At 48.0% G+C, this 15,757-nt stretch overlaps 1 protein-coding gene across 1 annotated transcript in view; it reads right to left on the bottom strand.

Annotated features, from left to right (window-relative positions):
• SLC7A8 (solute carrier family 7 member 8) overlaps positions 1-15,757 on the bottom strand; it is a gene marked incomplete at its 3' end in the record, with an annotated part of 57,013 nt that overhangs the window by 18,883 nt on the left and 22,373 nt on the right. Inside the window, exons 3-4 of the mRNA XM_082836355.1 lie at positions 15,436-15,640; positions 14,230-14,381 (exon numbers count right to left, since the gene is read on the bottom strand). Coding sequence (XP_082692481.1) covers positions 14,230-14,381; positions 15,436-15,640 — 357 coding nt within the window. The remainder of the gene's footprint in view (positions 1-14,229; positions 14,382-15,435; positions 15,641-15,757) is intronic.

Here is a 15,757-nt window from a genome sequence, read left to right as displayed (position 1 = left end):
AGCCCCCGCTCGCTGCAACTAGAGAAAGCCCACGCGCAGCAACGAAGACCTAATGCAGCCAAAAATAAGTAAATAAATAAAATAAATTTATTTAAAAAAAAATGGCAACCAGGGAGCACACACCGGGACCCCAAAGGAGTGTGTGTCACAGGCCTTGCAGGACACCAAGTGGAGGGAAGGAGGGAGGAGCTCTAAGAGCGGGCAGCGAAAGTGAGGTCACCAATGTGCTGACCTGGTTGGCGAATTTCCACATCACATGCACCACATGACAGCATCCCAGCTCTTCCACACACCCAGATCCTATGGCTAGAGAGTCAGTGCCTCCTCTTCCTCCCCTCGGTAACTCAATACAGTAGTAAACAGGCATGCCCTAGGGTAACTGTAGCTGTGCCTTTCCTCTCAGAAAAATTCAGGGCAAAAGACTCCCCATACCGCTCCTTCAACTAATCCCAGCTTCTCCTCCTGTCTCCTCCATAGTCCATACAACTTCAGGCCCACGTATGCAACCCAGATGCACAGACACCCAGAGGCCCAAGAGTTACAAACCTCTTGCGAGGCAGGTGGAGTGCCGCAATGTTCACAGACACGAGTCCTTTGTTCTCTGCCCCCAGAGTTTTGTTGGTCTCCTAACTTTACAGACCAGAGGCTACAATCAAAGGTCATAAAAAGATATCATGATGGAAAGCCAAGAGATGAACAAACTCAGGAGTCCAGAGTCTGAGTTCATTCCTCCCAGCAGAGGGTAAAGAGTGGCCCCACTGTGTGCAATCTTGTCGTGGATGACGCCCAGCGCTCTGCGGCTTCCCCAGGTGGAGTTCACCCCATGGAGTGGGAGAGGTGAGGCACACGAGCTCCAAGGATTACGAATATTGGAAGGGAAGAATAGGAACAACATTTGGGGGGAAATTTTACCTTAAATTAATACATTAAAGACTATCGGTGAAAGAGGCAATTGAAAATCAGTCTCTCTAGTCCATTTTGAAACAGAACATCAGTGAGTCATTAGCATAAATAAATAAATCTTCCTTCAGAAAATTTTAAGGATGGATTAGGGGATTGTGGGGTTGGTCTTAAGTCCCTACAACCTTCACAGAACCAGGGCTGTGACTTTATCACTCTTTCCCTCACCTCTACCCAGCAACACCTGGTAGGTGGAGGACCACGTGGGTTTCTGGTGCCTTTTTCAAGTGCACAGCAAGCAAGTAGAGCTCAGAGCAGCTTGTATATGGAGTGAAGTGGTAACGGTGCAGGTGGGGTTGAGCAAATCGGAAGGATGGAAGCAGAGATGGCTCCCTCGGAGGGACCTGGCAGCCTGGGCGGACTAAGAATCAGACAACTTAGAACTTGAAGAACCCAATGGCCATGATGCCCTTCCCGGCATGGTCACTTACTCTCTGGACAAGCCAGTAAAACTCTTTGAACCTCCCCTCCCTCTCTGTAAAATGGAAGTGTGGTCCATTTTAATCCCACGAGGATGCTCTGTAACCTGTGTACCGCTGTATAAAATGTTAAGTGGTTATTTTCATTGTTCATACGCTAAGAAACTAGAACTCGAAAAGAGGCCACGACTTGCTCAGGATAATGCTGACGACTGGCAGCAAGGCAGAGTGGATGGTAAAGGGGGCGGTTTGGAGGGTCTCAGAGACGCCGTATCACACATCAGGACCTATCTTGCACTGTTGCATTGCTTCTCCCTTCTTGCTTCCTCCTCTATCCCTGACCCTTTGCTTCAATTTCTTATCTGTTTCAGCCTTTTTCTCAGGAGGGTACTCATCCACAAATTACCTGCTCTGGGGTCCTTCAACCCAAACTGTCTGAAAGTGTGGGCACAAAGGTGGATTAGGGGACCATGGGGCTGGTAAGCATAAGCCCGAGCCACTGAACCAGGAGCCCAGATGTTCAAGCTTGTCCCTGTGCCTTGGTCTCCACGAGAAAGTTGCACCACCCATTCTGCAGGATGGAATGCCCTACAGAAAGCAAGGAATGCTGTTGTTGCTGCGCCTGCTCTACCCATCGGGCCCAGAGAAGAATGAAACTTCCCTATTCTTCTGCAGCCAATAGTGCACACAGCCATTAACAACACTCTGCTGGCCAGGGTGATCTTGAGGTCCTGTATCTGCCTGGCACACAGTAGGTGCTAACGCTTACTGAATAGAGGATGGATAGATGAACAAATCTAGTCAGAAAATACCAAGTATGCACAGGAGCCATTGTTCTTCCCTAGGGAGTAAATATCAGGGTTTTTACATCGTGGGACAGCCCCATGAAGTGGGGAGGGCAAGTACCGGTGATGCTAGACAGAGTTGGGGGCAGGGTACATACCATGGCTTCTTCTCCTTCCCCCAAGAGAGCTCACAAAGCACAGGCTATCCCTCAGTGACCACTGGATGACCGTCTTCAGGTCCTCCCTTGCTTCTGGACACAAGACTTTGGCTGAGTTGGGCTGGCAAAGGGTCATTTTGTGTCTTCGTCAGAGGGCCAATGAACACCTTCCCACGTGGGTCCCCAAACCAAACTCATTCTTTTTGCCAGGTCAGCTTCTGCTCCATGAACCACACTGGTCTGGTCTGATGGGTGAAAGTCAGGAAGGGGCCATTTGGATAGGGGGCTGGATTTTTATTTATTTATTTTTGGTTGTGTTGGGTCTTTGTTGCTGGGCACGGGCTTTCTCTAGTTGCAGCGAGCAGGGGCTACTCTTTGTTGCAGTGAGTGGGCTTCTCATTGTGGTGGCTTCTCGTTGCGGAGCATGGGCTCTAGGAGCAGGGGCTTCAGTAGTTGTGGCATGCAGGCTCAGACGTTGTGGCTCACAGGCTCTAGAGCGCAGGCTCAGTAGTTGTAGTGCACGGGCTTAGTTGCTCTGCAGCATGTGGGATCTTCCCGGACCAGGGCTCAAACCCGTGTCCCCTGCATTGGCAGGCGGATTTTTAACCACTGCACCACCAGGGAAGCCCAGGGGGCTGGACTGATTATTATAAGAACAATCAGTTATAAGAACTGATTGTTATAAGTGCTGATTAGAATGACCTGGTTGGGGCTCATTTGCAGACAGCTCTTGGTACTGGAGGGAGAGGTCTGCACCCTACTACCCAGAGGCACATTTCCAGCCTCATGGGCAGTCAGAGAGACCCAGAATCTCATCTTATATGTGAGTGAAGTAAGACCCCTGATATTAGTGTCAAAGACAGGACTGCCCCCCTTGGGACCCCTGCCCGCCCCCCCACCACCAATTCCCAGTTGCTTATTCTGCCACTACACCAGCCTTTCTTGTATCATATGCACATCACCCTTCTTTCCCTTCTCTCATTCCCACATCCTCTCTCTCCCTTGCTCCTGTCCGTGGCACCTATGGTCACTGCTGACAGTGCCACTAGGGGCTCTGAGTCTGTCATCTGAAGATGCTGGCCAGATTGCTTTCTGGGCAGCAGGAAGTAAGATGCCAGCGTGAAAAAGGGGAAGACTAGGATGGCTGCCCCTCAGGATCCAGGAGCGTTGTGCTCATCGCCCCCAGGGTTTTGGAAAATTATTTCCCACAAACAGACTTGCTTTTCTGCCTGTGTCCCCTCCTCTGGTCCCTTATCAATGTCACCATCAGATTTCCCTCCAACTCCAGGAACTCCATTTGGATTTCTTGGTATTGCTGGCTCATTCCTAGAAGTAAACTGGAGGCAGATTGGAAAGGCTTGTTTTCCTTTAGCATTTCCAGAACCAGGGCTTTCTTTGTCTTTTCAGATAAGAGAAAACAGGCAGTCAAAATGCCCAGACTTGCCAAAGTCCATAAAGACAGATGGTGAAGAGGAGAGGAAAAGAGTGAGCGTGAGAGACAACAAGGGGGAGGAAGGAAAAGGAGGAATAATACACACATTACAAGTGAGAGCGAGCGAGCTTGAGAGGAGCATTATAGAGAGAGAAGGCCAGGACAGAAGAAAGAAAGATGGAATGTATTAAAGCAGATAGCTGCTGAAAGGGAAGCTAGTGACGCCACTTGGTAGAAATCAGAACACCCTGTTCCCCTCCAGAGCTTCAAAATAAGCACCTTTCCGGGATGGAGTTTTCCCCAGCCCTCTGAAGCAGCCATAAATTTCACATGGGTCACGGGCCAGCCAGAAGCGCTGGTTTATTAGTCTCCGCTTTTGCTGGGGCATGCACTTCTCCGCCCTCTGCCTTGCTCTGGCCAGCTCCCCCTGACTCCCTCCCTCTAGACCTGGAGCAAAAGGGGCGAGGTGATGCCCCTCCGACCAGTCCTCACCCAGCAGCGGGTGAGCTCGCCGCCTGCCTCGGCGGGTGTGGCAGCACTTGGCTCTGTGATAGGCTGGAGCCGGCTCCTTAGAAGGAACTGGGCACGTGTTTCTAATTGTGGAAAAGCTGCTTCCCTTAGCCTGCCTAACCTCAGCCGGTTCCAGATCTAGGAGGTAACCATTGCCGGCTGCCAGAAGGCACTGATAGGCAAAGAAAACACCGGAGCCCCATCTGAGTTCTAAGGCACACAATCCTGAGACTTGGATAAGGTTCCAGTTCTGCCCACACAGGCCAGCCTGGCTATCTTTCCTCCTCATAGACCTCTGAGAGCCTGGGAGACATTTTTCACGTGGGACCGGGAGCCGAGTTATAAAGTCTCAAGTCTCTGCCTACCCACAACAAAGGCTGGTATTATTGCATGAGTAAATAACTTGACTGGTGAAAGACAAGAAAATCAAAACAAAGCAACAGCAAAGTCAAAGCAGCTCTTCCCTATAAACTAAGCCCTGATTCCAGCTCCTGTATGGTACACAGTGGGGCTTTGAAACAGATCTTACCTACCACACTACAGCAAGTTTTCCCTTCTCCAGCCCTTTTCATCTTGAAGCACTGGCAATATTTTAGAAATCTAAGAAGCCCCTCTAAGGAGAGATGTGCTGAACCTTTGGAAGGGCCTCTCTCCTCCAAGGACAAACAAGCAGCGGAGGAGGGGTGCACAGATGCTCTGCAGCTTCTGGACATCCTGATTCATACAGCTCGACCTGGACACTTCCAGCTAAGCGCCTGCCCATGCTGCTCCACCCCCTTCCCTTCCTGGCTCCCTCTTACCCTTCCTTCTTATCCTGATCCCTCCCTGCCAGTTGTTGGACCTGAAGTTTCTGCTGAATCACCATCCAGTACTTAGTTCAGCCAAGAAGCCCGAACACCCAGCTCAGCGATTTCCAAGAGCTGAGTAATTCTTCAGCATTAGCTAAACATGGCTCCTGAGCTGGGGTGGGGGAGAAGAGAAAAACGGAAGACACAGGGAAAGCAGGGGAGACAGGACACAGCATGCTGTGCTACCTGTGGGAGCCCCCTTTAGTTCCTCCTACTCATTACTCTTCAAGCCCAGGCCGAAAAAATTCCAGCTATCTCATGCCCCAATTCTCAGGGCCAAGAACAGTAACGAGCACATCATGGCCCTTGATAAATGTTTGCTGAATGAACAAAGTGCTGTGATTCTCATTTATATAAGGCTTCCCCAGGGTCCCAATCCTCTTCTGTTCCAGAGCAGGCTTTTGAGCAGCATCCTGGGGTAACCACCCTGAGGAAGACTTCCAACCAAAGACCTGCTCAGCATCTCAGGGATTTGGAGAGGACGTGGAAGGCAGAAATAGAGAGAAAACATTGTTAACTGCTCACTACAAATGCTGGAGACAGTTAAGTAGAAACATATTTCATTTGAAACTTATCTAATTTTGATTTGTAGATCAGCTAGATTTCTCTCTCTTAGTAGTCGATCAGTCGACACGGCCGGCTGATTCTACTTCTAATCCTTTCTTGTTTTTGTCACCTTGTAACTTCGTTTTTATTTTGGGCCACCACCTCTTTGGCCTGGAAAAATGCTTAGCCTGCTGACTCGTCTCCCTGCTTCAAGTGTCACGGTCTTCTTCACTCAAATGTGAACCTAATCATGTTACTCCTCTGCACAAACTCCTTTGGTGGTTCCTTGGATGAAGTCTGCTCTTCTCTGCATGATATGCAGAATCCTTTACGATCTGGTTCGTACTCACCTCTTTTGCCTTATCTCCCGTCTCTCTCCTAGGCCTCACCCACACAAAAGTACTTGCTTTTCTCCAACGAGTCATTTCTTTCTTGACTCCAAGTCTTGCCTATGCTCTTCCCTCTACCTGGCTGTTGTACTGTATGCCCACCTGGAGACTGCCTACTTACCTTTCCAGACTCAGCTCGATCTGGGAACCTTCCCTAGCACTCCTGTCCCAACTCTGAAGCACCTTTCTCTGTGTGGTACATTCTTTTGTCATCACATTACATTGTAATTATTTGTTTGTACACCCATCTTTTCACTAGCCTTTAATCTCTTTCAAGACTGTATAAATAATGCCTCACCTCCACTCAATGTAGGAGCTCAGTATGGTAATTAACGGATGGATTTGCAGTTTCTTTTTTCCTTGGAAATCCATTTAAACAGGTGACCCTGGGCTTCCCTGGTGGCGCAGTGGTTGAGAATCTGCCTGCCGATGCAGGGGACACAGGTTCGAGCCCTGGTCTGGGAAGATCCCACATGCCGCGGAGCAACTGGGCCCGTGAGCCACAACTACCGAACCTGCGCGTCTGGAGGTTGTGCTCCACAACAAGAGAGGCCGCGATAGTGAGAGGCCCGCGCACAGCGATGAAGAGTGGCCCCCGCTCGCCACAACTACAGAAAGCCCTCGCACAGAAACGAAGACCCAACATAGCCAAAAATAAATAAATAAATAACTTTAAAAATAATCAGTGTGTGTTAAATATTACAAAAAAAAAAAAAAACAAAAAAAAACCAGGTGACCCTGATTTGGTCCATCTGCCAGAAACCCAGTTGAGTGGATTTTGTATAACTGTACCCAATTCATGGCTGAAAGTTTGAAATGGGACTATGGGGTCGCTGTGCCTGTTTGCGTGTTTGTATATGTCTATATACATGTGTTATAGATGTGTGGTATTTTCTACCTCCAAGCGGTATTGCCAAAATTAACTTGTAAAAGAGCTCCATTTAGTTGGCTTAAAGAAAACTAAGCAGAGGGACTTCTCTGGTGGCGCGGTGGTTAAGAATCTGCCTGCCAATGCAGGGGACACGGGTTTGATCCCTCATCTGGGAAGATCCCACATGCTGTGGAGCAACTAAGCCCATGCGCCACAACTACTAAGCCTGTGCTCTAGAGCCCACGAGCCACAACTACGGAAGCCTGTGCGCCCTAGAGCCTGTGCGCCACAACTACTGAGCCCACATGCCACAACTACTGAAGCCCATGCACTCTAGGGCCTGCGTGCCACAACTACTGAGCCCACGTGCTGCAACTACTGAAGCCCGCACGCCTAGGAGCTGAGCTCCGCAACAAGGGAAGCCACCACAATGAGAAGCCCGCACACCGCAACAAAGAGTAGCCCCCGCTTGCCACAACTAGAGAAAGCCCACACGCAGCAACGAACACCCAATGCAGCCAAAAATAAATAAATTAATTAATTAAAAAAAAGAAAAGAAAAATAGCTTGGTATGATGGTTGACTTTGTCTAATGTCTCAGGAAGTTTTCATGGGTAATCTAAACATTAATTGTTGGAAACAAGTAAATTAAATAAATGTAAATGGGATAACAGTTTTTAGGTGAACTCTTTAATAATTATTATGTTTTATGGTATGTCCACTTAAAAATGGTTTCTCAAAATCTTTTAGTAATTTAAAACTTTGGAGTTTTGCTAAGTTAAATGATGGGGATTCACTGAATGTCTAGATCACTTCCAAATAAGATAAAATACTGAAACATTAACTGCTAAAGAAGTCTAAGTTTACCTACTTCTGTCTTATTACAGAAAAACTAAAGAAGTTTATATGTATTAAAAACATGTCATGTACCACACTGGAAAAAAAGCATTATGTTATGAGGAAATGTATGGTTTAGAAATTATGATATGCATTCATAAGTTTGCCAATCAAAAAAATACTGGTATGACAGTTTACAACTGCTTAACAAAGACAAAACAATTATCTTTTTTCTCCCTACCTGATGTCTCTAAAATTTGGAAACTCAGTGAGTATTCTTATTTTCATGGCAATATAGTTATTTGTATAAGTTCAGTACGAATCTGTTCTCCTTACAACATGATACAATTAGAAATATTGGTTATGGGACTTCCCTGGTGGTCCAGTGTGTAAGACTCCGAGCTCCCAACACAGGGGGCCTGCATTCGATTCCTGGTTGGGGAACTAGACCCCACATGCATGCCGCAACTAAGAGTCCACATGCTGCAACTAAGGAGGCCACATGCTGTAACTAAGAAGTCCGCATGCCACAACAAAGATCCCACGTGCTGCAACTAAGACCCAGCACAGCCAAAATAAATAAATATTTTTTTAAAAAAGAAATATTGGTTATATTACCAGGGCTTTGACTGGATTGTCATATTTGAGAGAGACATACATAGAATTAGATGTGACCAGACAGCTTTAAAGAACTAAGGTTGACTTCATGGAGCCATAAAGCCCCTTGGAAAAACAACCTGGTACCTTGCCTTCAGGGTTCCCACCAGCTTTACCAGGTGAGTAAGGAAAGTTCCTTCCTTGCAGGCACAAGAACCTCAAGATAATTTTGGGAACCTCTAGGAGAGAAAAATTCACCCAAATTCATAGGTATTACAGGTGAATCTAATGTCATGTCCTCGGTGTGGCTTCCTGGCCTCGAGAGGCAATTAAAAGTTCAATCTGGGGCTTCCCTGGTGGCGCAGTGGTTGAGAGTCCGCCTGCCAATGCAGGGGACATGGGTTCGTGCCCTGGTCCGGGAGGATCCCACGTGCCGCGGAGCGGCTGGGCCCGTGAGCCATGGCCCCTGAGCCTGCGTCTCCGGAGCCTGTGCTCCGCAACAGGAGAGGCCACAACAGTGAGAGGCCCGCGTACCGCAAAAAAAAAAAAAAAAAAAAAAAGTTCAATCTGGCAATTCCTTATGAACAGTTCCAGCAAAGCATATTTTAAAAGGCCTGGACTTATGTAAATAATCAGGCCAAGTTTAATACAATTAAATTTATTTTACAAACAAATGAGTCTTAATTTGGCCATCTTTGGTAAAGATAAAGGTGATTTTAGAGAGAGAGAAAAAATTATGTTTCAATAGAAACTATAATACACGCTTATGGATATTAGATTCTAATTCTGTTAATCATCTTTGAGGTTTTGTTTTTCTACCTGTAAACTGGACCCTGAATTCTTCCAGTTTCCTCAAATATTTGGCTACAGCTCTCCAAGCTTACATTTTCAATTTTTCTCTCACTTTTGACTTGAAATTATTGAGAACTAAAGCTGTCCTTTTCTTGAAGTCCTACAAACTGTAACTGAACAACCTGATATAAACTTAAGCAAGATCAGCACAATAACCCACGTTTAGACAATCTTTGTGCCTATTGCTTTGTAAGCCACTCAGGAAGTTTACCTGAACACCAGATGGCATCACAAGAGATTTCAAACCGCAAAGATGCTTTGAGCCTAACATCTAGAAATCTCAGCTGGCAACTCTCAGGACTCAGACACTGGGTTTATAATTTGCTTCAACCATTAACCTCTATTTTTCTTTGTCTCCACAGAAATGCCTCTTATTAAATACCTGGTTGCTTATACCCTGTGGGCCTAACTTTGAGTGCCCACCTGCATCACCACCTCCTGAAATGAGTAACTGAAGTGACCTATTGTCAGGACGAAGAGACTCGTTCGACGAGATATAAAGCAATCTCTCAACTCAACTTTTTGACTGTGACAATGCTAGAAGAAGTTTTGAAGGCAAGACTGGAGGGGACCAAGATGTGCCTCCCCAAAATGTCTCTGGCATGCAGATTAGTTCAAGTTGAAAACAATCGAGGCCCAAAAGACTCAGGAAGAAATTTTGCCCCTCCCCCAGCTGCCTAAAAAGAATTTAGATAGAGGACCTGTTCCTGGAGTAGTTCTATCACCAGAGATATCGGCAAAATGTGGGCTAGGTGGTGGGGAGATTAAAGATTAGAGTCCACTCTCTGTCCCATTGTCTCCACATGGCTCAGCAAACAGTTTTTACCAAACATTTGCTTTTCATTTTCATGTCAATTACCTTCCTCCCTTCAAGTCCCAACATTCTCTTTTGTCTTTAGCTGAAGGTGGTATTTAAGGTGAGGGTTTTGACTATTTTGGCGAGTTACTCAGTTTTTCTGGGTCTCTTCTAGGTATAGTTGTTATTAAACTTTTGTTTGATTTTTTCTTGTTAATCTGTCTCATGTCAATTTAATTCTTAGACCAGCCAGAAGAACCTAGAAGGGTAGAGAAAAATTTCTTCCTTCTCAACAATACATACGAGGCTGATGAGACAGGCACAGCACTCTTTGGGGACCAGGGGAGTGCAAGAAGACAACACTGTCCAGGTACCTGTGGTGATATGCTTAGTGCATGGGAATGAGACGTTTGGGCCTCGAGAATATGAAACCTCAAAGGAAAATGAACTGAGAGTAAGGGATTTAGAAGTTAGGAAGGACTGCTGAACACTCTGATGTCAAGGGATTAATTTGTAAGAGATCTGCAAAACACACACAGGTACCTACCAAATCATCATGCATCATACATCTGGAAACTTCCTGAAGAGGAACTGCAAAGCAACTCAGGGTTAAAAGCAATACCTACAGTGAAATCCTTAAACTTCCAAATCACTCAAGGAAGGAGGAGAAATCTGAAGCCCTGGAAAACTAGCCTCTTCAGAATCATAGCAGAGAGATAGAAAACAAGATAAGAAGCATTTTTTTTTTTTTTTTTGCTTGTGAAATGCATGCAGGGTACTCCTTTCTCCTCAGGGCAAGAAAGGAGAAGGAGCTTCTTTTGTACAAGGCATTCTGGAAGAGGGGGACTTGAATGAGAAGAAAAGATTCTAATTCAGATGCTGGATGTGACCCCAGCCCCAAAAGAGAGGAAGGAGGTCGGGAGTTGCCCGAGTGAAAGGTGGCCCAGTCCCCAAGAGAGGGGGGACAAACAGAAGGAAAACCCATAGTTAGGGAGCAGGATATACAAATGGGGGACCCCAGAACACCTGGCACTCCTTCTGTGGCACTGGGACCACTTTGTTTATAACTAGAAACTCAGGTAGTAGCCACAAGATGTGGCTAAAGGATAAAAGTGCAAACTGCAGAAATAACTTGTCAAAATGTATGTCTAAACACCCAGATGTGTGTGCTGAGAGATGCATTTTACTTAGAATTATTAGGATACCTATCCACTGTTACAAGGGCTCCTGGGCAGGGGAGAGCGGTAAAGATAAGAGGAAGCTTTCCTGGTCAACTCTCTTTATATATTACTTGACTCTTACTTAGAGAATATAGTCACTTACTTATGAAATAAGAAAGGAAGGAAGGAAGGAAGGAAGGAAGGGAGAGAGGGAGGGAGGGAGGAAGGGAGGGGGAGGGGAGGGGGGGGAGAGAGAGAGAGAGAGAGAGAGAGAGAGAGAGAGAGAGAGAGAAAGAAAAGAGAAATACCCAAGCAAATCACAAAAGGAAGGTACCAAAACCAAGTTCTAATCCCTCTCATTCCCCTGCTTCCTAACTCCCTCCTCCCACTAACATACTTGCTCTGGAGAAGGGAGAAAGGCTTTTCATTTAATTAAAATATAAAAGACTTTCTTTTTTTACTGCCTGGTGGCTAGGGATATTTTGCTTACTCAGCAGTGAATAATCAGCTTTGACCTAAATAATAGAATAACTCAAAGTGGCAGCTGCAGTTGCATAAGCTGGAGCCAAATCTGCAGTTCCTTCTCTCTCGCTCTCCTCCCCGCTTCACTCCCTTCAGGCTATGAGAAGGCAAGCCAGTTACAGCAGGTTCTTTCTGCCTCTCCACCCGCATCCGGACATTCCCACCATCACTTCTCATCCGATCTTTTCCAAAACTCTAGAGGGTCTTTGCGCAAGGAGTCACCTACCTAGGCTTGGCGGGTTTGGGGAATGCAAAGGAAGCCGTGGGGTCTAGTTGCCTGGGGAACTCTCCCCTGTGGCCTGGTTTCTCTCCTAGGGGAGGACTGAACAGCCTCAGGGTTCTTGATTTATAGTTGGAGGGTGAGGGTGGCCTGTCGTCTGAGATACTTTAGCAGCATCAGCAGGAAAAAGGAAACTGTGTCTGTGGGCATGAGATGCTGAAACAGCAGTGGCCTGCACCCTGTGGTCCCCCATTAACCTATCTGATGGCAGAAACAGCCACTCCTCCTGCATTCCCATGCTCCCTTCCCCCTCCTCTCACCTCCTGCAGCTCCAGATCCAGCCAGCAAGCAAGGACCAAGTGACTATCCTCGTGACTACCCTCGGTGACTACACGACAGGAGACAGGATCACGAGGTGCCCAGTGCTGTGCTAAGAATACTCTTGTCTTGGGCAATCCTTGCCACAGCACGTACAGCACACGCGAGATCTCAGCCTCATCTCACGAGAGGTGGGCCGGTGACCTGGCCAAGCACTGGCTGCACTTAGAAAGTGGTGCAGAGATGCAGGCTCGGGAAGCCCGGTTCTGGAGCCCACATCCCTCTGCCTCCAGATCCACGAGCAGGCCCAACCGGCACAAGGAGTACGCTCCGAACAAGTATGTTGGCTCCACAGTGCCACTTGCCTAGATGATGGGGTCTATCCCGGGGCTGCACACCACTGCCAGTGAGGGCACACACCCCTCAGGTCCCACCCCAGCTCCTGGGCGGGCGAGTGACCCCTCCCTCCCCTTCCCACCAGCAGAACAGAAGGAAGTGTCAAGACCTGGGACAGAGTGTGACCAGGATGGTCACTGCCCTCAGCTGGGTGGATGTGTATTGGAAGGTGTGGGAAGGCAGGGACTGAGCTGACTCTAGAAGTGGAGTCTCTGAAAAAGTCCAAATATTTACTTTAGAAATGAGTTTTTGGCTAAAAGGTACAACATACCCCAATCCATTGAGATCCCTGATTATCAGAGATTAAGTGTTGAGACTTCCTAGAAATACAGGTTGCCAAACTTCTCCATAAAGCCTCTCTAACCTATTCCAGCTCACAGAGATCTCTTCCCCTTTTCGGAATTTTTACTGCAATTGAATCCTAACCATGAAATCTGTCTCTATGGCTTTTCTGCCTAGTTAGACAGAAAACTCATCAAGGGCGGGGACCATGGACATGCTGCTATTTGTTTTCTCCCAATTCACACCTTTACACTCTCCTCCCAGAGAGGTTTTGTTTTTGTTTTTTTCTGTTTTTTTTTTTTTGCGGTACGCAGGCCTCTCACTGTTGTGGCCTCTCCCGTTGCGGAGCACAGGCTCTGGACGCACAGGCTCAGCGGCCATGGCTCACGGGTCCAGCCGCTCCGCGGCATGTGGGATCTTCCCGGACCAGGGCACGAACCTGTGTCCCCTGCATCGGCAGGTGGACTCTCAACCACTGCGCCACCAGGGAAGCCCTCCCAGAGAGTTTTAAGATGTGAGCTGGCAGGTTGAGAGGCCAGAAAAGTCTTCCCACGAGAGGTAGGGAGTCTCCAGCGTGGTGTGTGCTCTGGAAAGAGAAGGAATCACCTTGGCTAATTCACTTTCCTGGCTCTGTTTCCTTTTCTGCTCTAGGAAAATTGTAAGACTGGCCCAACTTGCCTTATGGATTTGTTGTGAGGCTCGGGTCAGATGATACAAGTGAAACTACTTTATATGATGTAAAGAACCCTCCCAGTGAAAACTACTGTGCCTGTGAACAGCTATCGATACTTAACTTTCGGGGCTTCCCTGGTGGCACAGTGGTTGAGAATCTGCCTGCTAATGTAGGGGACACAGGTTCGAGCCCTGGTCCGGGAAGACCCCACATGCTGCGGAGCAACTGGGCCCGTGAGCCACAATTACTGAGCCTGCGCGTCTGGAGCCTGTGCTCCGCAACAGGAGAGGCCACGACAGTGAGAGGCCCGCGCACCGCGATGAAGACTGGTCCCCGCTCACTGCAACTAGAGAAAGCCCTCGCACAGAAACGAAGACCCAACACAGCAAAAATAAATAAGTAAATTAATAAACTCCTACCCCCAACATCTTCTGAAAAAAAAAACACTTAAGTTTCTTCTTTTTTTTTTTTTAAACACCAGATAATTATATGTGGAATCCATCTGTCCACAGCATGCAAATTGGAAACTGAAAAGTAACAAGGAAGAAAAAAAAGGAGGGGAGGAAAGAAAGAGGGAGAGGAAGGAGAACCAGAGACGTGTAGACCATGAGGAAGGCTAGAAGACGCCATCCTGGGAGCAAGGCCCAGGTGGCACTTACATAAGCAGATGGCAGCCAGGAGGCGAAGGCCAGACTCCGGGGGGAAGCAGGTGGGGAAGAGCGGCTGCAGCACATAGTTGGAGAAGGTAAGGGCGATGACAGCCTGGTTGGTGGGGTAGATCACCAGCACAGCAATCCATAGCCTCAGGAACCTGGTGGGGGAATGGGACAGCACTTGAGCCAAGACACCAAAAAAGACCCCCGCTCCCATCACCTGGCAGGGCAGGGATTCAGAAGCCATCAGGGAAGCCCGGGCAAGTCACTGGGCAGTGTTAGGAGAGGCAGGTGGGCTAAAGGGGTGCGGTTCCTTTTTGTTTTCAGGGACGCTAAGGAACCCAGCCACTGCTCAAAGGAGACACCTAGCCCTCTGCAAGGACGGTAAATTGGTTTAACGATGAGCTGTTTCAACTAGTACTGACACGTCTTGGTGTTCTTTCTCTCTCCCTGCTCCTTTCATCATTTCATCATCTCTTCTCTACCACTCTGGCCCCCAGCATCCACTGGTGGAAAAGAAAATTTGCAACCCCGGAATCTTCACAGTCAGGGCATGCTAAAGGTGTGGCCACTTAAGCAAATGCCAAGGGGAGGCATCGCTGGGGGTTTGTCCTCCACGCCCTTGGGCCCCTTGGTGAGGTTTGAGCTCTTCAGTAACAGGGCTGCAAGGGCTGAGGATATTCAAGATCAGGGTCTGGAATCAGGGATACCGTTATCCTTGGTAACGTGAAAGGTACCCCGTACCTTAGTGGTCACTCTCATTTGTCAGGATAAAAGGGCTTTGTTTTTGTGACGCGCTTTCCCCGCGCATCTCCAGTCAGAGTTGTCACTTAGTTCTACTTGTTCTCACTCATAGAATCTTGCCCACTAAGGTCAACAGAGATTAAGGGAATTCCCTGGCAGTCCAGTGGTTAGGACTCCATGCTTTCACTGCCAAGGGCCCAGGTTCGATCCCTGGTCTGGGAACTAAGATCCCACAAGCTTCATGGCGCAGCAAAAAAAAGAAAAACAGAAAACAAAAAACCCTAAACAGAGATTAAAACGACAGCCTGGTTCCTCTGCCACTCTCAGGGGCATCAAGGGGACACAGGCTGAACTGGCAACCGTGACTTAGAGGCAAAAGAGGAATCCCAAGCTCTAGCGCTCTTCGGCATGCTGGAAAGCCCTGGCCTTGGCTTCTGGGATCGCTCGGTCCCCTGCACATCCTCTTACCCAGCCAGTCCTCCGAAGATGTCCTTGACGTAGGAGTAGTCACCTCCAGATTTGGGGATGGTGACCCCGAGCTCAGCATAGCACAGGGCTCCCACAGCTGTGATGAGGCCTGTTATGATCCACACGATGAGGGCGAGGCCCACAGAGCCGGCATTCTCCAGCACACCTTTGGGTGAGACGAAGATTCCGGAGCCAATGATGTTCCCTGCAAGAGGCACCAAGGGTACCAGGGGAGATGGTACAGTCAGTACAGTTGGCAGGACCAGCACCTGCAGGGGTGCTCTCCCCTTTGATCTGATGCAGTGCCTGGGGGATGTGCTAA

Source organism: Leucopleurus acutus, assembly GCF_964270905.1.
Source record: "Leucopleurus acutus genome assembly, chromosome: 1".
Classification (NCBI taxonomy): Eukaryota; Metazoa; Chordata; class Mammalia; order Artiodactyla; family Delphinidae; genus Leucopleurus; species Leucopleurus acutus.
This window is presented reverse-complemented; position numbering and strand designations above follow the sequence as displayed.